Genomic DNA, 23,642 nt, shown 5'->3' with positions numbered 1-23,642 from the left:
ATAAAACGAAACTTGCAAACTATGGCATGAATAAAGAAAACTTACTTGGAATGAGAAAAGAGTATGAAAAAGAGCAGCATGGATCATCAGCATGAATAACAAGGGTTTGAGAGGGTGTGGTCGCCAGGCTGACTGCCTGGCAACTACAGGCTTAAATTGTGCTGTGGTGATTGACAACAGTTGCATGAGTTCAAATGAATCAGGTGCATGACATGAGGACAGGGGAAAAATAATGGGTTGTCATGGAAACACAGCAGGGAGTGAAAAAACAGGAGCTGAATCAGTGCAAAAACCAAACAAAATATTGCCAAACAAAACATGATCACCAAGGCATGACAGGAAGATTGTTTCTAGAATGTGTTTTTTTAGCACCTATTAAAGATATAAAGATGGGGTTCCTCGTTTCTGGAGGTCTTCCACTCGTGTGCATAAAATAATTGACTCCAGATACAGCCCTCCTTTACTTTCAATATGTACACTATATTGCCAAAAGTATTTGGCCACCAGCCTTGACTCACATATGATCTTGAAGTGCCATCCGTATTCCTAACCCATAGGGTTCAATATGACCATTATGCAGCTATTACAGCTTCAACTCTTCTGGGAAGGCTGTCCACAAGGTCGCAAAGTTCATTTATAGGAATTTTCCGCCATTCTTCCAAAAGCGCATTGGTAAGGTCACAGTCTCCGTTCTAATTCATTCCAAAAGTGTTCTATAGGGTTCAGGTCAGGACCCTGTGCAGGCCAGTCAAGTTCATCCACACTAGACTCTGCCATCCATGTCTTAAGATAGAGAGATAAATAGATAGATAGTACTTTATTGATTCCTTCAAGAGAGTTCCTTCAGAAAATTACAGCAGCGGTGTACAGAGTTGAGATCAATTTAAAAAAGTAAAAAGTAAATAATGGGGGTTTAAATGGAAACAAAATAGAGAAATATTACAATAAGAATAAAAATACAAAAAAAAAGCAAAAATTGGAATAAAAATATAACAGTAAAATAAGAATATAACAAGAGAAACAAGGCAGTAGTGAACATGTTATGAAAACGTATTGCACTGTTATTGTTTTGCATCCCCTGTCATCCTAGTACCCCCCAGCCCCCTCCCCAGAGAGGAGTTGTACAGTCTAATGGCGTGTGGGACAAAGGAGTTTTTGAGTCTATTAGTCCTGCACTTGGGATGAAGCAGTCTAGCACTGAACAGGCTCCTCTGGCTACTGATAACTGTATGCAGAGGGTGACTGGCATCGTCCAGGATTTATGGACTTTGCTTTGTGCACTGGTGCACAGTCATGTTGGATAAAGAAGGCGGCCCACTCCAAACTGTTCCCACAATGTTGGGAGCTTGGAATTGTCCAAAATGTTTTGGTATCCTGGAGAATTTTCACTGGAACTAAGGGGCCGAGTGGGATGCAGATCTCACCCACATCTGCGGTGCTCTCCAAGGTTTCTCATTGTCATTGAAATCCCACTGGGTTGTGAGTTTTTCCTTGCCCTGATGTGGGATCTGAGCCCAGGATGTCGTTGTGGCTTGTGCAGCCCTTTGAGACACTCGTGATTTAGGGCTAAGTTAGTAAACATTGATCAATTGATTGACAGTATTCGGTACGATTTATTTTTTTTCCAGGTTGCTATTGACATGGTGTCGGAGCATTTATACTTTTGAACAACCTCCTTGCTACTCTTTGTTAGTCAACACCGACACAACCCAACACATTCAGAACTCCTCAACAATATTGCAAGGTGTGTGGCAGCCTTAAAATGTGTTATTATTATTTTTGTTTCATCTTCAAAAGAAAAATTATTGCAGGAGAAGTGGGGTGAATGTGTATCAATAGATAAGGCAGATACCGTCCTACTCAGGTCCTATAAAGGTCCTGGTTAAGTCCTATAAAGGTGTCACAGAGCATTCAGGACTATAGTCCCAAAGTGCCAGGCATGAAGCCTTTAAACGTGAACAATCAGTATACTGTCTAACATCCTTCATGCTAACATACTGGATGTTTAATGTCATGTTTACCGAGGATCAGCCTCTACTAGCACCAGAAGGGAGGAGGCTTACACCAGTAGTAGTGTGCTCCCTTGTTGTCGCCCACGCACACACGGCTCAAATAACATGCCCTCTTTGGCAGATATCAAATAGGTATTATGTTGTCAGGACACCTGGGCTTGTGCTGAAACTTGACATCTCCTGCTGTGTAAATATATTAGCGTGTGTGTGTGTGTGTGTGTGTGTGTGTGTGTGTGTGTGTTGTATTTCTACCCTTCTTGAGACATCAACAGGGAAAGGTACCTTCCACATAAGGCCTGGTGGACAAGTTGGGACTGAAATCATGGTCCCAATACAGAAAACCATTGAATCTAATAGAGAGCCAAACCAAGAGTCCGTGAACATTGCTCCAAAGTCAGGATTTTTTTGTTGATTTAACGTCAGGTGAACTACCGGGTGCTGACGTAAGACAACCCGCGTCCCAAATGTTAAACACGTTACGAAAAAACTAAAATTAGAGATCTCATTTGCACCCCTGGTGGTGAAATCTATCAAAAGTAGAGTGGTCCTAAAGAGGCAGGAATTTTTCAGAGGTCTCAAGAAGGTAAGAAAGACAAGTGTGTGTGTGTGCGTGTGCGTGTGTGTGTTGTTGTTGTTGTTGTTGTATATCTACCCTTGAAACATCAACAAGGAAAAGTAGCTTCAACATGAGGAGGTGTGAACAAGTTGGGACTGGAATCATAGTCCCAATACAGAAAACCATTGAATCTAATAGAGAGCCAAACCAAGAGTCCGTGAACATTGCTCCAAAGTCAGGATTTTTTTGTTGATTTAATGTGCATACAAAAGTAAACATTGACAGGTGCAAAAGCAGCAATATATGATAAAACAAGCTGAAGAAGGACTTCCCTATTTATTTCCCCCCCCCCCCCCCCCCCCCCCAACAAAAAAAAAAAAACGTCAGGTGAACTACCAGGTGCTGACGTAAGACAACCCGCGTCCCGAATGTTAAACATGTTACGAAAAAACTAAAATTTGAGATCTCATTTGCACCCCTGGTGGTGAAATTTATCAAAAGTAGAGTGGTCCTAAAGAGGTAGGAATTTTTCAGAGGTCTCAAGAAGGTAAGAAATACAAGTGTGTGTGTGTGTGTGTGTGTGTGTGTGTGTGTGTGTGTGTGTGTGTGTGTGCGTGTGTGTGTTGTTGTTGGTTTTCGTATACCTACCCTTAAAACATCAACAAGGAAAAGTAGCTTCAATATGAGGAGGTGGGAACAAGTCGGGGCTGGAATCATGGTCCCAATACAGAACACCATTGCATCTAATAGAGAGCCAAACCAAGAGTCCGTGAACATTGCTCCAAAGTCAGGATTTTTTTGTTGATTTAATGTGCATACAAAAGTAAACATTGACAGGTGCAAAAGCAGCAATATATGATAAAACAAGCTGAAGATGGACTTCCTTATTCCCCCCCCCCAAAAAAAAAAAAAAAAAACGTCAGGATAACTTCCGGGTGCTGACGTAAGACAGCCCGCGTCCCAAATGTTAAACACGTTACGAAAAAAACAAAATTTGAGATCTCATTTACACCCCTGGTGGTGAAATCCTAAAGAGGTAGGCATTTTCCAGAGGTCTCAAGAAGGTAAGAAATACAAGTGTGTGTGCGTGTGTGCGTGTGCTCGTGTGTGTGTTGTTGTTGTTTTTGTATATCTACTCCTGAAACAGGTGTGAACAAGCTGGGACTGGAATCAGGGTCCCAATACACAAACCCACTGCATTTAATAGAGAGCCAAACCAAGAGTCTGTGAACATTGCTCCAAAGTCAGGATTTTTTTGTTGATTTAATGTGCATACAAAAAGTAAACATTGACAGGTGCAAAGGCAGCAATATATGATAAAACAAGCTGAAGAAGGACTTCCCTATTCACCCCCCCCCCACCCCCCCCCCCCAAAAAAAAAAGAAAAACACACCACGTGAACAGCTGATTTTACAACTTCTGGGTGCTGACTTAAGACAACCCGCGTCCCATATGGGACCATAGGAAGAATAAATACACTACGGTACTAAGACTATAGTGGCCATTAACAGTTAGCATCTGTGGTCCGCGACTCGTTTGTCATCGGCCTTAAGCACGTTACAAAAATTAAATAAATAAATAAAATCTCATTTGCACCCCTGGTGGTGAAATATATCAAAATTAGGGTGGTCCTAAAAAGGTAGGCCTTTTTTTAAGGTCTCAAGAAAGTAAGAAATACAAGTGTGTGTGTGTGTGCGTGCGTGTGTGTGTGTGTGCGCGTGTGTGTGCGTGTGGTTAGAGGGGATATTTGACTTTGGCTTTTACTGTCACAAAGTTCCTTTAAGCCCTTTTTCGTCAAACATACATTTATTTAAGTAAGCTTACACAAATATTACATGATATACTTATACCTAGTGCATCTAGAAAGTTTTCACAGCGCTTTACTCTTTCCACATTTTATGTTACAACCTTATTCCAAAATGGAATACATTCCTTTTTATCCTCAAAATTGTACACACAATACCCCTTAATGACAATGTGAATGTCAGGCTTTCCCCCTGACAGTTTATCTATGTTTTGTTTTTTTCCTCTGCATTTGTCTGTTTCCTCTGTGTTTAGTATCTCCTGTCTTTAGTTCCTGTGTAGTGCTCTTATTTTGTCAGCTTCCTGTCTTGTTCCCTGAGTGCTGTGTTCCTCCTCAGCTGCGGCTGATTGGCACCTGGCCACACCTTTTGCCAATCAGCGTGCTCGTATTTGTACCTGCTTTGTCTTGTGTCAGTTGCTGGATCATTGTATTGTCGTTGCCACATACTGTATCACTCTTGTCGTGCTACCTGTTGTGTCGTTTTGTTACAGCTACTACCTGTCATGCTACATTTTGTCCTGGTCGTCGTAGCGGTAAGCTGTTTCTGTTAGCATTAGTTATTTCCAGTTTTTCTGTTTTCTAGCCACTAGCTTCCATGCTGAAGTTCCTTTTTGTTTTCTAGCTTCCAGTGCTAGCTCCCTTAGTTTGTTATTCCGCCCACGTGCGTGCTTTTTGTTTGTTCTTGTTTAGTTTTAATTAAATCATGTTTTCATATTCTATGCCTGGCTCCGTCTTTGCATCTTGGGGTTCGACAACAACAAATAACTGTGACAGTGAAAAAGTTTTTCTTAGAGATGTTTGCAAATGTATTAAAAATAAAAAAGTCAAATCACATGTACATAAGTATTCACATCCTTTTCAAATCATGTCCAACTAAAATAATTTACAACATCCTTGCTGAAGTTCCTTTTTGTTTTCTAGCTTCCAGTGCTAGCTCCCTTAGTTTGTTATTCCGCCCACGTGCGTGCTTTTTGTTTGTTCTTGTTTAGTTTTAATTAAATCATGTTTTCATATTCTATGCCTGCCTCCGTCTCCGCATCTTGGGGTTCCACAACAACAAAAAACTGTGACAGTGAAAAAGTTTTTCTTAGAGATGTTTGCAAATGTATTAAAAATAAAAAAGTCAAATCACATCTACATAAGTATTCACATCATTTTCAAATCATGTCCAACTAAAATAATTTACAACATCCTTGAGATGTTCCTCAAGCTTAATTGGGACTCCAATTAAGCTTTAGGAACATGTCATCTCCTCCCCTAATTTGGGTTACTTTGCAATGCTTTTCACTAGCCAGGAACTCACTGATGTTTACTTTTGCCCCAAAAGTTTACGTCAATTTGGCAAAGAAAATGTACATTGCAAAAATTATGTTATTATTGCTTGCATGCACTCCAGTGCTATTTATCGTGTTCATAAGTAGTTTGCATGTCTCTGTGGCGCAATCGGTTAGCGCGTTCGGCTGTAAAACGAAAGGTTGGTGGTTCAAACCCACCCAGGACGAGTTTCTCTTTTAAAGGATTCATATAAGAGCTTTCCTAAACTTCCAGCTGCCAAAAATACTGGTTTGTAACCACTTTAGGTTAAGCTTAAACAAATAATACATGGTGTATTTGTCGCTGTCAAATAGAAAGCACTAATTGTCATATTAAATAATGTCCACCAGGGGTCTTCCACATTTTCTAGGCCAAAGACCTCCCAACTGAGGGAGGGATGGAGCTGGGACCCCCTACGTATACCCAGGGCGTCTAGAAAGTTTCCACAGTGCTTTACTCTTTCCACATTTTATGTTAAAACCTTAATGAAATACATTAATTTTTGTCCTCAAAATTCCACATGCAATACCCCATAATGACAATCTTAAAACGTCTCAAGAAAGTAAGAAATGCGTGTGTGTGTGTGTGTGCGCGTGCGTGTGTGTGTGTGTGTGTGTGTGTATGTGTGTGTGTGTGTGCGTGTGTGTGTATGTGTGTACGTGTGTGTGCGTGCTTGTGTGTGTGTGGTTAGAGGGGATATTTGACTTTGGCTTTTACTGTCACAAAGTTCCTTTAAGCCCTTTTGCGTCAAACATACATTTATTTAAGTAAGCTTACACAAATAATACATGATGTACTTATACCTAGTGCATCTAGAAAGTTTTCACAGCGCTTTACTCTTTCCACATTTTATGTTACAACCTTATTCCAAAAGGAATACATTAATTTTGGTCCTCAAAATTCCACTTACAGTACCCCATAATGACAATCTTAAAATGTTTTTCTTAGAGGTTTTTGCAAATGTATTAAAAATAAAAAACTCAAATCATACATATGTATTCACATCATTTGCCATGAAAGTCAAAAGTGAGGTCAGCTGATCATCCTTGAGATGTTACTAAAGGTTAATTAAATCAATCAATCAATCAATCAATCAATCAATCAATCAATGTTTATTTATATAGCCCTAGTGTCTCAAAGGGCTGCACAAGCCACAACGACACCCTCGGCTCAGATCCCACATCAGGGCAAGGAAAAACTCAACTCAATGGAAAAACAATGAGAAACCTTGGAGGGGACCCGCAGATGTGGGCCCCCCTGCCCCCCTGGGTGACCGGTGCAATGGACGTCGAGGGGATCTAGCATAATATTGTGGAAGTCCAGTCCATATGAGCTCTAACATAATAGTGAGAGTCCAGTCCATAGTGGATCTAACATAATAGTGAGAGTCCAGTCCATAGTGGATCTAACGTAATAGTGTGAGAGTCCAGTCCATAGTGGATCTAACATAATAGTGAGAGTCCAGTCCATAGTGGATCTAACATAATAGTGTGAGATTCCAGTCCATGGTGGATCTAACATAATAGTGTGAGAGTCCAGTCCATAGTGGATCTAACATAATAGTGTGAGAGTCCAGTCCATAGTGGATCTAACATAATAGTGTGAGAGTCCAGTCCATAGTGGATCTAACATAATAGTGAGAGTCCAGTCCATAGTGGATCTAACATAATAGTGTGAGAGTCCAGTCCATAGTGGATCTAACATAATAGTGTGAGAGTCCAGTCCATAGTGGATCTAACATAATAGTGTGAGAGTCCAGTCCATAGTGGATCTAACATAATAGTGTGAGATTCCAGTCCATAGTGGATCTAACATAATAGTGTGAGACTCCAGTCCATAGTGGATCTAACATAATAGTGTGAGATTCCAGTCCATAGTGGATCTAACATAATAGTGTGAGACTCCAGTCCATAGTGGATCTAACATAATAGTGTGAGATTCCAGTCCATAGTTGATCTAACATAATAGTGTGGGACTCCAGTCCATAGTGGATCTAACATAATAGTGTGAGAGTCCGGTCCATAGGGGATCTAAAATAATAGGGAGAGTCCAGTCCATAGTGGATCTAACATAATAGTGTGAGATTCCAGTCCATAGTGGATCTAACATAATAGTGTGAGAGTCCAGTCCATAGGGGATCTAAAATTATAGGGAGAGTCCAGTCCATTGTGGATCTAACATAATAGTGTGAGAGTCCGGTCCATAGGGGATCTAAAATAATAGGGAGAGTCCAGTCCATAGTGGATCTAACATAATAGTGTGAAAGTCCAGTCCATAGTGGATCTAACATAATAGTGAGAGTCCAGTCCATAGTGGATCCAACATAATAGTGCGAGAGTCCAGTCAAATGCAGAGAATAATTTTGCCACACCTAGTGTGTGTGTGACAATCATTGGTACTTTACTTTTTCGATGTCCGATAATGGCTTTTTTGCCGATATTCCGATATTGTCCAATTCTTAATTACCGATTCCGATATCAACCGATAGCGATATATACAGTGGTGGAATGAACACATTATTATGCCTCATTTTGTTGTGATGCCCCGCTGGATGCATTAAACAATGTAACAAGGTTTGCCAAAATAAATCAACTCAAGTTATGGACAAAAATGTCAACATGGCACTGCCATATTTATTATTGAAGTCACAAAGTGCAATATTTTTTTTTAACACGCCTCAAAACAGCAGCTTGGAATTTGGGACAATGCTCTCCCTGAGAGAGAGCATGTGGCGGTTGAGGTGGGCGGGGTTGGGGGTAGCGGAGGTGCATATTGTAGCGTCCCGGAAGAGTTAGTGCCGCAAGGTCTTCTGGGTATTTGTTCTGTTGTGGTTATGTTGTGTTACGGTGCGGATGTTCTCCTCAAATATGTTTGTCATTCTTGTTTGGTGTGGGTTCACACATATTTGTAACAGTGTTAAAGTTGTTTATACGGCCACCCTCAGTGTGACCTGTATGACCGTTGACCAAGTATGCATTGCATTCACTTGTGTGTGTGAAAAGCCGTAGATATTATGTGATATTATTGGCGCTCTGTACTCCTCCTTACGTCCGTGTACCACTCCGTACAGCGGCGTTTTAAAAATACATATATTTACAATCTTTTTGAAACCGATACTTATAATTTCCAAAAAGCATTTATTGTCCGATAATGTCGGCAGTCCGATATCATCGGACACCTTTAATTCTTAACTGTCATCCAAGTGTGAAAGCAAATTCCAAACAGGCGTTTGTTTCAGACCAGTAGGTTGATTGAATTAGAAAGTTTTCCTTCTATGTTTTAGATCAGTGGTTCTTAACCTTGCTGAAGGTACCAAACCCCAGCAGTTTCATATGCGCATTCACCAAACCCTTCTTTATAAAAAAATATTTTTTTTATCTTTTTTTTTTCAAATTCAAGACAAAGTTATGTTTTTTTTACTGGTGCACAAAATGAACCACAACAAATTACACACCTGCAAATCAGATGGAAAATTAGAGGGAACATTGTTTAGGGGTTTCCATAAAGTTTTTATTTACGTGATGAGTCGGGTGTGTCTTGACCTCCGCCGAACCCCTGAGGCCGATTCACCGAACCCCTAGGGTTTGATCGAACCCAGGTTAAGAACCACTGTTTTAGACGAACTGGACACTGATGTGTTGCAATGTTGAGAGCACTGAACATTACTCTACCTAAAGTCTTAAAGGGGAACATTCTCACCAAACCTATGTAAGAGTCAATATATACCTTGATGTTACAGAAAAAAGACCATGTATTTTTTTAACCCATTTCCGAACTCTAAATGGGTGAATTTTGGCCGATTAAACGCCTTTCTGTTTATCGGTCTTTTAGCGATGACGTCAGAACGTGACGTCACCGAGGTAACACACCCGCCATATTCATTTTCACATTACAAACACCGGGTCTCAGCTCTGTTATTTTCCATTTTTTCGACTATTTTTTGGAACCTTGGAGACATCATGCCTCGTCGGTGTGTTGTCGGATGGTGTAACAATACTAACAGGGAGGGATTCAAGTTGCACCACTGGCAAGAAATCTGCCGCCAGACCCCCATTGAATGTGCCAGAGTGTCTTCACATTTGACCGGCGATGCTAAGACAGACATGGCACAGAGATGTATGGATAACCTGCAGATCCATTTGCAACGATTAAGTCAACTAAATCACAAAGGTGAGTTTTGTTGATGTTGTTGACTTATGTGCTAATCAGACATATTTGGTCACGACATGACTGCCAGCTAATCGATGCTAACATGCTATGCTAATCAATGCTAACATGCTATTTACGCTAGCATTATGTACATTTGAAAGTAGATACCCACATTTAATGCGAAACAAACACTTACCAATCGACTGATTTAAGTTGTTCCAGTGTCACAAGATGCGAAAGTCCTGATAGTTTGGTCTGCACATTTTACCGGCGATGCTAATAAGGCAGCCATGCTATGGGCCACTTCATTAGGTACACCCATGCTACGGCCGAATAGCGTCAATAGCTATTCGCTCAATAGCTTCAATTTCTCCTTCAATTTCGTTTTCGCTATCTGCCCCCATACTCAGACCATCTGTTTCAATACATGCGTAATCTGTTGAATCGCTTAAGCCGCTGAAATCCGAGTCTGAATCCGAGCTAATGTCCCTATATCTTGCTGTGGTAACCGCCATGTTGTTTGTATTGGCAGCCCTGTATGACGTCACAGGGAAATGGATAGTGGTTTCGAAGATGGCGAAAATAAGGCACTTTAAAGCTTTATTTAGGGATATTCCGGGACCGGTAAATTTTGAAAAAAGCTTCAAAAAATACAACAAGCCACTGGGAACTGATTTTTATTGTTTTTAACCCTTTTGAAATTGTGATAATGTTCCCCTTTAAGTATAAAAAAGTAATGTCTTATACTCTCTTCTATAACGCATTTTTTGTAGAGCAAAGTGACACGTGTAGTTGCTTGCCAGTACATAATAAGCAAGAGTTGTGGGTGCAAACGCGGCAGAAAATAGCCGGTGGGTGCAAGTGGGAGTTTGTTGCTTTGCTACGCTGAAGTAGATCAGATGTTTGCTCGATACACTGCTGCACAAACACCGAGTGATTGACTCTTGATTGTTTCCCTCCATGTTGGCAGTTTAAAGGCCAGGCCAATTTGCACGTCTTTGAGGACTGGTGCGGCAGCTCCACGGCTGGACTTCGCCAAAACCTGCACTACCCTCTGTACCCACATGTGAGTGACACCCCGGGCATGGTTTGCAGTCTTCACATTTCCACACATTACGCTAGTGTTATCCCCATACCCATATTTTGGTACCGGTACCAAAATGTGTGTGTATCTATATATGTGTGTATGTATTATTTTTTTCCGATTTAAAGCAATGCAAATGTATATTGAAAATAAAGCATTAAACAATGTAATCAACAACAAAGGGGATTAATTATTTAATAATCACATATATATATATATATATATATATATATATATATATATATATATATATATATATATATTTATATATATTTGTTTTTAATATATATTTTATATATTATTGTATATTGAAAATAAACTATAACTTACTTGTTTCTGAAATGATTTTCATGCGGTTTACTTTACTGTCATTGTAAAAATGTGCTGTTAATAGCCATCCATCCATTTTCTACCGCTTGTCCCTTTTTTTGGGCGTGGCGGGGGGTGCTGGAGCCTATCTCAGCTACATTCGGGCGGAAGGCGGCATACACCCTGGACAAGTCGCCACCTCATCGCAGGGCCAACACAGATAGACAGACAACATTCACACTCACATTCACACACTAGGGACCATTTAGTGTTGCCAATCAACCTATCCTCAGGTGCATGTCTTTGGAGGTGGGAGGGGCCTATTCCCAGGTGCATGTCTTTGGAGGTGGGAGGAGCCTATCCCCAGGTGCATGTCTTTGGAGGTGGGAGGGGCCTATCCCCAGGTGCTTGTCTTTGGAGGTGGGAGAGGCCTATCCTCAGGTGAATGTCTTTGGAGGTGGGAGGGGACCTATCCCCAGGTGCATGTCTTTGGAGGTGGGAGAAGCCTATCCCCAGGTGCATGTCTCAGCTGCTTTCGGGCGGGAGGCGCGGTACACCCTGGACAAGTCGCCACCTCATCACAGGGCCAACACAGATAGACAGACAACATTCACATTCACACACGAGGGACCATTTAGTGTTGCCAATCAACCTATGCCCAGGCGCATGTCGTTGGAGGTGGGAGGGGCCTATCCCCAGGTGCATGTCTTTGGAGGTGGGAGGAGCCTATCCCCAGGTGCATGTCTTTGGAGGTGGGAGGAAGCCGGAATACCCGAAGGGAACCCACGCATTCACGGAGAAGACATGCAAACTCCACACAGAAAGATCCCGAGCCCAGGATTGAACCCAGTACTACTCAGGACCTTCGTGTTGTGAGGCACATGCACTAACCCCTGTTCCACCGAGCTGTTAATACCCAACATTAGATAATACCCAACATTCCATTTTTGGGTAAAAATAAAACAAATGTACCATTTGAAAGATTATTCCCAGTTTATGGCGTATTTTGCAGCCGTATGCTCCACAATGTGCCGACATTCTTGTTGTCTTTGTTTCCGTGCTGTCGACAACAAAGGAAGCACTTTTCCCCGAGCTCAAACTGGCCATAGGCACACAGTTCAATATTATGTGTTTACTTATATTTTTGGAAGAAACCGTCTCCTTCACTTGTTGGATGTTATCTTCCAATTGGCAACGCACGTATAAGGCCACGCCCCCCAGACGCCCCTTCTCAACTATCTATGCGACGTCAAGTCTTGCTTAGCCCAGAATTTTTTAATAATGAATGAGGGAAAAACGGAAATTTTAGTTTTTGGTCCGGCCCTCACTGACTTGGGACCATTGCAAAATGATGTACGTCCCAAGGTCACTAGCCTTGGCGTCACTATAGACAGCGATTTTAAACATGACAAACAAGTCAAGTTTTAAAATCATGTTTTTATCATGTTCGTCTTTTAGCAAAGGTAAAAGCCTTATTATCGTTTAACCTTTTTGAACAAGTCGTGCATGCTTTTATGTCAAGTGGCCTGGACTACTACAATGCACTTTATGCTGGCATTAGCCAAAAAGCTCTCTCCCGGTTGCAGTTAGTCCAGAAGGTGGCAGCAGGACTTTTTAACAGGGGCCAGAAAACGCCAGCGTGTAACCCAAATTCTTGAGACTTTGCGCTGGCTCCCTGTTCATTTTAGAATTGATTTTAAAACATTGCTGTTTGTTTTTAAAGCTTCACATGGACTGACACCTCATTATATCTCGGACCTTTTCTGTGTTTTTTTAAATTTAGTTTTTTATTTATTGTTTTAATTGGTTTTACCCTCCTCAGCCTTCCCGGTAAGGTTTATTCAGGTGTACTGGAGAGGAGGCTACGTCGGAGAGTCGAACCTCGGATTCAGGAGGAACAGTGTGGTTTTCATCCTGGTCGTGGAACTGTGGACCAGCTCTATACTCTCGGCAGGGTCTTTGAGGGTGCATGGGAGTTTGCCCAACCGGTCTACATGTGCATTGTGGACTTGGAGAAGGCATTCCACCGTGTCCCTCGGGAAGTCCTGTGGGGAGTGCTCAGAGAGTATGGGGTATCGGACTGTCTGATTGTGGCGGTCCGCTCCCTGTATGATCAGTGTCTGAGTTGGTTCGCATTGCCGGTCGTAAGTCGGACCCGTTTCCAGTGAGGGCTGGACTGCCCTTTGTCACCCATTCTGTTCATAACTTTTATGGACAGAATTTCTAGGCTCAGTCAGGGCGTTGAGGGGTTCCGTTTTGGTGGCTGCAGGATTAGGTCTCTGCTTTTTGCAGATGATGTGGTCCTGATGGCTTCATCTGGCCAAGGTCTTCAGGTTTCACTGGATCGGTTCGCATCCGAGTGTGAAGCGACTGGGATGAGAATCAGCACCTCCAAGATCCTGCATCCATGGTTCTCGCCAGGAAAAGGGTGGAGTGCCATCTCCGGGTTGGGGAGGAGCTCTTGCCCCAAGTGGAGGAGTTCAAGTACCTCAGAGTCTTTTTCACGAGTGAGGGAAGATTGGATGGTGAGATGGACAACCGGATTTCTGCGGCGTCTTCAGTAATGCGGGCGCTGTATCGATCCGTTGTGGTGAAGAAGGAGCTGAGCCGGAAGGCAAAGCTCTCAATTTCCCGGTCGATCTACGTTCCCATCCTCACCTATGGTCATGAGCTTTGGGTTATGACCGAAAGGACAAGATCACGGGTACAAGCGGCCCAAATGAGTTTGGGTCTCTCCCTTAGAGATAGGGTGAGAAGCTCGGCTATCCGGGAGAAGCTCAAAGTAAAGCCGCTGCTCCTCCACATGGAGAGGAGCCAAAAGAGGTGGTTGGGGCATCTGGTCAAGATGCCACCCGAACGCCTCCCTAGGGAGGTGTTTAGGGCACGTCCAACCGGTAGAAGGCCACGGGAAAGACCCAGGACACGTTGGGAAGACTATGTCTCCCGGCTGGCCTGGAAACGCCTCGGGATTACCCCGGGAAGAGCTGGACGAAGTGGCTAGAGAGAGGGAAGTCTGAGCTTCCCTGCTTAGGCTGCTGCCCCGCGACCCGACCTCGGCTAAGCGGAAGAAGATGGATGGATGGATGGATGGTTTTACCCTTTGAAATTGTTTTTAATCATATTTATTTGTATATTGTTTTTATATTGGTTTTCTTTTTATTCAGTCATGGGTGGATCTCAGGATAATATTTGAATATTGTTTTTAAAATTGTTGTGCAGCACTTTTGAAACATTTATTTTGTTTAAATGTGCTATACACATAAAATGGATTGGATTGAATAGGATACCTCCACCAACTGGACGCATGCCAAAACTGGATGTACAGTGGGGCAGGAAAGTATTTAGTCAGCCACCGATTGTGCAAGTTCTCCCACTAAAAATTATGACAGAGGTCTGTAATGTTCATCACAGGTACACTTCAACTGTGAGAGACAGAATGTGAAAAGAAAATCCAGGAATTCACATTGTAGGAATTTTAAAGAATTTATTTGTAAATTATGGTGGAAAATAAGTATTTGGTCAACCATTTAAAGCTCTCACTGATGGAAGGAGGTTTTGGCTCAAAATCTCACGATACATGGCCCCATTCATTCTTTCCTTAACACGGATCAATCGTCCTGTCCCCTTAGCAGAAAAACAGCCCCAAAGCATGATGTTTCCACCCCCATGCTTCACAGTAGGTATGGTGTTCTTTGGATGCAACTCAGTGTTCTTCTTCCTCCAAACACGACGAGTTGAGTTTATACCAAAAAGTTCTGTTTTGGTTTCATCTGACCACATGACATTCTCTCAATCCTCTGCTGTATCATCCATGTATCCATTTTGGTATAAACTCAACTCGTCGTGTTTGGAGGAAGAAGAATACTGAGTTGCATCCCAAGAACACCATACCTACTGTGAAGCATGGGGGTGGAAACATCATGCTTTGGGGCTGTTTTTCTGCTAAGGGGACAGGTCGATTGATCCGTGTTAAGGAAAGAATGAATGGGGCCATGTATCGTGAGATTTTGAGCCAAAACCTCCTTCCATCAGTGAGAGCTTTGAATTGTTGACCAAATACTTATTTTCCACCATAATTAACAAATAAATTCTTTTAAATTCCTACAATTTGAATTCCTGTTTTTTTTCTTCACATTTTGTCTCTCACTGTTGAAATGTACCTATGATAAAAATTACAGACCTCTGTCATCATTTTAAGTGGGAGAACTTGCACAATCGGTGGCTGACTAAATACTTTTTTGCCCCACTGTAAGTCAAATTATTAAACTTCTCCACTACTCTTTCCTGCACCATGTCCCTTCCATTAGCAACTAAAATAGGAGCGCCTAATCTGCAACTGTCTGATGTTATTGTCTGCAAAGGTCAGAACTCCACAATCCTCCGATTGTTCAGCGTTGCATATGAGAAATTGGCAGCTTGCCTTCTGGCACACACCAGTGAACAGTGGCTGCATTCTACATCCCCGTGCTAGATCCTGCTCTACCACCACTTCACAGTCATACCCATGTTACCTCTCCTTTGTCTCTGTTCCAGTCCAGGACTACAGTGCGCAAGCTGGCTGTGTCCCCTCAGTGGACCAACTACGGGCTCCGCATCTTTGGTTATATACATCCGTACGCTGATGGTATGGCCTAGTCACTTTCCTCTGATGACGAATCATGCAGCGTCTTTACCTCTCCTTAGGCGAGTTTGTGTTCGCGTTGAGCTCTGACGACAACTCAGAATTCTGGCTCAGCACGGACGACTCGCCCTCGCACTTGTTGCTTCTCGCATGGGTAGGAAAGGTACGTATGTCTACTGTCTACTGTACACACCCCAACACCAGTGAAGTTGTCACGTTGTGTAAATGGTAAATAAAAAGAGTATGCAATGATTTGCAAATCCTTTTCAACCTATAGTCAATTGAATAAACTGCAGAGACAACATATTTAACGTTCAAACTGGAAAACTTTGTTATTTTTTGCAAATATTAGCTCATTTGGAATTGGATGCCTGCAACATGTTTCAAAAAAGCTGGCACAAGTGGCAAAAAAGAGGGAGAAAGTTGAGGAATGCTCATCAAACACTTATATAGAACGTCCCACAGGTGTGCAGGCTAATTGGGAACAGGTGGGTGCCATGATTGGGTATAAAAGCAGCTTCCATGAAATGCGCACTCGTTCACAAACAAGGACGGGGCAAGGGTCACCACTTTGTCAACAAATACCTTCGCAAATTGTTTAAGAACAACATTTCTCAACCGGCTATTGCAAATAATTTAGGAATCTCACCACCTGCGCTCCGTGATATCTTCAAAAGGTTCAGAGAATCTGGAAAAATCACTGCACGTAACATTGAATGCCCGTGACCTTGGATCCCTCAGGCGGTACTGCATAAAAAAAACCGATATCAGTATGTGAAGGATATCACCACATGGGCTCAAGAACACTTCTGAAAACCACTATCAGTATCTACAGTTTGTTGCTACGTCTGTAAGTGCAAGTCCAAACTCTACTATGCAAAACCAAAGCCATTTATCAACAACTCCCAGAAACGCCGCCGGCTTCACTGGGCCCCGAGCTCATCTAAGATGGACTGATGCAAAGTGGAAAAGTGTTCTGTGGTGTAACGAGTCCACATTAAAATTTTGTTTGGATGTCCCAGAAGCCCTCCCGGAAAAAGAGGAAAAGAACCATCCGGATTTTTCTCGGCGCAAAGTGGAAAAGACAGCATGTGTGATGGTATGATGGTGTATTAGTGCCCAAGGCATGGGTAACTTACACATCTGTGAAGGCACCATTAATACTGAAAGGTACATACAGTTTTGTTTTAGCAACATATGTTGCCATCCAAGCAAAGTTATCATGGACGCCCCTGCTTATTTCAGCAAGACAATGCCAAGCCACGTGTTACAACAGCTTGGCTTCATAGTACAAACCCAGTTTCCATATGAGTTGGGGAATTGTTTTAGATGTAAATATAAAATGAATACAATGATTTGCAAATCATTTTCAACCCATATTCAGTTGAATATGCTACAAAGACAACATATTTGATGTTCAAACTCATAAACTTTTTTTTTTTTTTTTTTGTGCAAATAATCATTAACTTTAGAATTTGATGCCAGCAACACGTAACAAAGAAGTTGGGAAAGGTGGCAATAAATACTGATAATGTTGAGGAATGCTCATCAAACACTTATTTGGAACATCCCACAGGTGTAGAAGCTAATTAGGAACAGGTGGGTGCCATGATTGGGCATAAAAAAAGCTTCCCAAAAAATGCTCAGTCTTATACAAGAAAAGATGGGGCGAGGTACACCCCTTTGTCCACAACTGCGTGAGCAAATAGTCAAACAGTTTAAGAACAACGTTTCTCAAAGTGCAATTGCAAGAAATTTAGGGATTTCAACATCTACGGTCCATAATATCATCAAAAGGTTCAGAGAATCTGGAGAAATCACTCAACGTAAGCCGCATGGCCGGAAAACCAACATTGAATGACCGTGACATCAATCTCTAAAGGATATCACCACATGGCTTCAGAAACACTTCAGAAAAGCACTGTCACTAAATACAGTTTGTCGTTTCATCTGTAAGTGCAAGTTAAAGCTCTACTATGCAAAGGGAAAGGCATTTATCAACAACATCCAGAAACTGGGCCCGAGCTCATCTAAGATGGACTGATGCAAAGTGGAAAACTGTTCTGCGGTCTGAAGAGTCTACATTTCAAATTGATTTTGGAAATATTCAATGATCGTGTCATCGGTTCCAAAGGGGAAGTGAACCATCCAGACTGTTATTGACGCAAAGTTCAAAAGGCAGCATCTGTGATGGTATGGGGGTGCATTAGTGGCCAAGGCATGGGTAACTTACACATCTGTGAAGGCACCATTAATGCTGAAAGGTACGTACAGGTTTTGGAAAAACATATGCTGCCATCTAAGCGCCGTCTTTTTCATGTACGCCCCTGCTTATTTCAGCAAGACAATGCCAAGCCACATTCAGCACCTGTTACAACAGCGTGGCTTTGTAAAATAAGAGTGTGGCTACTTTCCTGGCCCGCCTGCAGTCCAGACCTGTCTCCCATCGAAAATGTGTGGCACATTATGAAGCGTAAAATACGACAGCAAAGACCCCGGACTGTTGAACAACTGAAGCGCTACATAAAACAAGAATGGGAAATAATTCCACTTCCAAAGCTTCAACAATTGGTTTCCTCAGTTCCCAAACGTTTATTGAGTGTTGTTAAAAGAAAAGGTGATGTAACACAGTGGTGAACATGCCTTTTCCCAACTACTTTGGCACGTGTTGCAGACATGAAATTTTAAGTTAATTATTATTTGCAAAAAAACAAAAAATAAAGTTTATGAGTTTGAACATCAAATATGTTGTCTTTGTAGCATATTCAACTGAATATGGGTTGAAAATGATTTGCAAATCATTGTATTCCGTTTATATTTACATTTAACACAATTTCCCCACTCAGATGGAAACAGGGTTTGTAAAAGAGTGCGGGTACTAGACTGGCCTGCCTATAGTCCATACTTGTCTCCCATTGAAAATGTTGAAGGCTAAAATATGAGAAGGGAGACTGTTGAACAACTTAAGCTGTACATCAAGCAAGAATGGGAAAGAATTCCACTTCAAAAATGTGTCTCCTCAGTTCCCAAACTTTTACTGAGTGTTGTTAAAAGGAAATGCCATGTAACAAACTGGTAAACATGCCCTTTTTTGCAATGTGTTTGTCAGGGGTATTTGTTGATAAACCCCAAGGTACAGAGATAGAGGCAGGCATGGAGTGAGCAAACATGATTTTATTATAAATACTAAGACAAAACCAAACAAAGGGTTCAAACCAAAAGCGCGCACGTGGGCGGATAAAATACAAAAGGCCTTTAGCATAGAAGCTAACAAGAAACAAAAAGGAACTTTAGCATGGAAGCTAGAGGATAACAAACAGAAATACTGGAAATAGCTATGGCTAACAAAAACAGCTTTCCGCTACGACGACCAGGACAAGATGTAGCACGACAGGTAATAGCTGAAATCAAAACGACACGACAAGAGCGACATGTGGCAACGACAATACAAATGACAATACAATACAATGATCCAGCCATTAACACAGACGAAGAGGGTACAAATAGGAGCGGGCTGATTGGCAACAGGTGTGACCAGGTGCCAATCAGCCGCAGCTGAGGAGGAACACAGCACTCAGGGAACAAGACAGGAAGCTGACAAAATAAGAGCACTAGACAGGAACTAAAGACAGGCGATACTAAACAGAGGAAACAGACAAATGCAGAGGAAAACTAAAACATAGACAAACTGTCAGGGGAAAGCCTGACAGTGTTGCTGCCATTAAATTCTAAATAAATGATTATTTGCAAAAAAAAATAAAAAATTCTCAGTGTGAACGTTAAATATCTTGTCTTTGCGGTCTATTCAATTGAATATAAGTTGAAACGGATTTGCAAATGATTGTATTCTCTTTTTATTTACCATTTATACAATGTGACAACTTCACTGGTTTGGGGTTTTGTATATACATTACATGTTTTCATTGTTTCCTCTCCTTTCTAGACTGGATCTGAGTGGACAGCCCCGGGCGAGTTTGAAAAGTACGCCAGTCAGATCTCCAAACCGACCCGGTTCGTACATTTTAGGGTCGTGTCCCGCTCTCAACGTAAACATTTCCCTCATGTCATTTGTGCAGTTTTGTGCTTCTTTTCTCGTTTTTTTAAATTCATATTATATTTATACACTATAGACACATGTGGACTTTGAATATGACCAATGTATGATCCTGTAACTACTTGGTATCAGATTGATACCTAAATGTGTGGTATCATCCAAAACTAATGTCAAGTATCAAAGAAGAGAAGAATAAGTGATTATTACATTTTAACAGAAGTGTAGATAGAACATGTTAAAACTGAAAATAAGCAGATATTAACAGTAAATGAACAATCCATTTATACAGTTTGTCCTTCATAAAATGTACAAAATAATAGGTGTATAAATGACACAATATGTAACTGCATACGTCAGCAGATTTATTAGGAGTCTTTGTTTGTTTACTTACTACTAAAAGATAAGTTGTCTTGTATGTTCACTTTTTTATTTAAGGACTTAATTACAATAAGAAAAAGACACTATATTGCCAAAAGTATTTGGCCACCTGCCTTGACTCACATATGAACTTGAAGTGCCATCCCATTCTTAACCCATAGGGTTCCATATGACTTTGTGCAGCTATTACAGCTTCAACTATTCTGGGAAGGCTGTCCACAAGGTTGCATAGTGCGTTTATAGGAATTTTCCACCATTCCCCCAAAAGTGCATTGGTGAGGTTACACACCGATGCTGGTGGAGAAGACCTGGCTCTCAGTCTCCGCTCTATTTCATCCCAAAGGTGTTCTATCGGGTTCAGGTCTGGACTCTGTGCAGGCCAGTCAAGTTCATCCACACCAGACTCTGTCATCCATGTATTTATGGACCTTTGCTTTGGGCACTGGTGCACAGTCATGTTGGAGGAGGAAGGGGCCCGCTCCAAACTGTTCCCACAAGGTCGGGAGCATGGAATTGTCCAACATGTTTTGGTATCCTGGAGAATTCAAAGTTCCTTTCACTGGAACTAAGGGTTCAAGCCCAACTCATGAACAACAAGCCCACACCATAATTCCTCCTCCACCAAATTTCACACTCGGCACAATGCAGTCCAAAATGTAGCGTTCTCCTGCCAACGTCTAAACCCAGACTGGTCCATCAGATTACCTGATGAAAAAGCCTGATTCATCACTCCAGAGAAGGCGTCTCCACTGCTCTAGAGTCCAGTGGCGACGTGCTATACACCACTGCATCCCACGCTTAGCATTGGACTTGGTGATGTAAGGCTTAGATGCAGCTGCTCGGCCATGGAAACCCATGTTCCGTGTTTTCTGTTAGTTTTGGACTCCTTTAGTTCCTTTTTCTGCACCTTTGAGTTTGTTTTGGTTGCCATGGTTGCTCATCATGTTTACCTCTCTCTGATTAGTGCTCGGCCGCTCACCTGCTACTCGGGCGCTAATCAGAGGCAAGGCAAGGCAAATGTATTTATATAGCACATTTACAACAATCCTTAAATTGAACCAAAGTGCTTTACGGGTTAAAAAGCATAGAGCAAAAAACAAAAACAATTAAAGCTGCCGGCAGCGATAGACGGTACCGCTTTGGCTGCTGCCCCCGCGACCCAAGCCCAGATAAGCGTTAGAAGATGGATGGATGGATTATTACACAGAGAAAAATGTGTATACACATGTATTATACATCAGACTTGTAGGCACCATATGTAAGTACCCAAAATAAAGACTTGACATACAAATAAATTCAATCAGAGCAGAAAACATAGGAGGAAACGGGATTAAAACCCGATGCTAACCGCCCATTGAAAATACATGGGTACGGCTAGTAGCTACTATTAGCGAATAGATAGACTTGCCAATTCGGCGTAATATCTTAAAACCGACACTCTCTCGTCGCAACTCGGCCCTGATGGTCGGCACCTATAAGTTTACAATTAGTTGTAAAATGTTGGACGGTTGTTTTTACGATATGCAGGCAAACGACAACTTTAAAACATACCTACCTAGCTACGCCACCTGGCAGCCATCTTGGTATAGACGATCACAATCCCTCCCTCATGCATGTTGGTGCGTGTGCACCAGCAGCAGACGGTACGGGGAAAAAAAACAAAAAAAAAAACGTCTCCCTCACTGTGTTTGCACACGGTGGCCATCTTTGAAATTTTTTTCAGCGCAGCGGTTGTTTGAAGGCTGATAAAATCAAAACTGTAGCAGTAATTAAAACTCTTTCATCAACTTTTAATCAGAAGGGTTCAATCACTCTCCTAGTGGTAGTTTGAAGCCGACACGACAAACGCGCTCAGAGGAGATAATGTTTGGAAAAAGGTGACTGTTTTTTACAATTTTTTTTGTTTTGAAGGCGGAATTGCAAACTTCCTGTAGATTTTTGCGGGGGGTTATCAATATATATGAAATGTAGGTCTAAGTGAGACCTACATAGAGGTTTGTGTTTCATGTCTCTACGACATTCCTACTGGAAGTTACAGGCAGATTTGTCTGTGTTTTCTTCCTAGGAGCAGTTTTGTCTGTGTTTTCTTCACAGGGGGCGCTAGAGCGCAATTTTGAGTTTTGGGGTTAGGTTTTTTTTCATTAAATCGCAATGTTCGCCAGTTCGTATTTGTGTGTCAAATGTGGTGAGTTTTGAAGCATGTTAAGGAGGTCAAATTACAGCTCAAAGCTGCGGAATAATAATGAAGAAAGAATAAAACGCTATAAATTCAATAGGGTCCTCTGTCCCAAAGGGACATTTGGTCCCTAAAAACAAACAAAGAGCATAAACAATGAATGAGCTAAACAATATAGTGCAAAAACAATACGGTTAAAGGAGTTGAATAAAAAGTTCAAAAATAAATAAATAAATTGCAAAAAATAATAATAATAAAAGTGCGACAGATTGGGGAAAAAAATTTAAAAAAGAGGCATTATTGTAGCCTGTCAGTGAACCTGGCGCTATTGTTTGCTGTGAGCGACAGTCACATAGCTTCATGTCTTGTTGCGAGGTTATGCTTCATGTCTTGTTGCGAGTTTATGCTAAGTGTTTGCTACATGCACCTGTTGCATAAGTTTTGTTTGTTCATGCCACAGTTACGTGAGTTTTGCCTTGTCCAGAGTCTATGCTAAGTATTTGCTTTAGCTTCACAGTGCGATCAGGCACGTTGTTCTGTCGGCTCGTTTTCTGGGTTTTTTTTGTAATACTTTTGTAATATTTTGAGGAATAAATCATGTTTTCACCTGCACGCCTTGCCCGGAGTGATCCGTCTGCTTTTCGGGAGAACGAAACCCGGAGTTAGCTGCGAAAACCCCGTCGTGACAACTAGGAAAAAAAACATAATGCTTCAAATCAAGAAAGAAAATATAAGGTATTTTATTGACACACATTATTTCCAGGCTTTTGCGGGCGATATAAAATCAGATGGAGGGCCAGATGTGGCCCCCGGGCCTTGAGTTTGACACCTGTGCACTAGACACATCTATGAGCTTATTTATAGATGTACAATAAAATTCCTTATAGGAAGTCACCATTTGTTGTAACTTTGTGACATGATAGGATGCACATTAATGAAGATATCAGACAGCAAAGTGACAGATTGTAGCCAAAGGCTGATTTCCACCTGCATCTCATTGCAAAGAAACACTGAGTCAGCGTTATACTTGTATTTTTCATGCACTTATTCTTGCTGTGTTCAAGTGGAAGCTGGTCCCTGGACATAATGCCTACATTAATGCAGTCCGTTCGGGGACCCCTGCTCTAGCTGACTTGTGATAGAACAAAATTAATCAGCTTCATCTTTGCTGACGAGAGGTTTAGT

General features: G+C 41.7%; 1 protein-coding gene across 2 annotated transcripts in view; it reads left to right on the top strand.

Moving 5' to 3' along the window:
• b4galnt3b (beta-1,4-N-acetyl-galactosaminyl transferase 3b) overlaps nucleotides 1–23,642 on the top strand; it is a 110,285-nt gene that overhangs the window by 31,201 nt on the left and 55,442 nt on the right. For both annotated transcript variants that reach the window (XM_061916846.1, XM_061916847.1), the window contains exons 4-7: nucleotides 10,806–10,901; nucleotides 15,762–15,852; nucleotides 15,912–16,012; nucleotides 19,793–19,860. In XM_061916846.1, coding sequence (XP_061772830.1) covers nucleotides 10,806–10,901; nucleotides 15,762–15,852; nucleotides 15,912–16,012; nucleotides 19,793–19,860 — 356 coding nt within the window. The remainder of the gene's footprint in view (nucleotides 1–10,805; nucleotides 10,902–15,761; nucleotides 15,853–15,911; nucleotides 16,013–19,792; nucleotides 19,861–23,642) is intronic.

The sequence above is a fragment of the Nerophis ophidion genome, linkage group LG12 (genome assembly GCF_033978795.1).
Source record: "Nerophis ophidion isolate RoL-2023_Sa linkage group LG12, RoL_Noph_v1.0, whole genome shotgun sequence".
Taxonomy (NCBI): Eukaryota; Metazoa; Chordata; class Actinopteri; order Syngnathiformes; family Syngnathidae; genus Nerophis; species Nerophis ophidion.
This window is presented reverse-complemented; position numbering and strand designations above follow the sequence as displayed.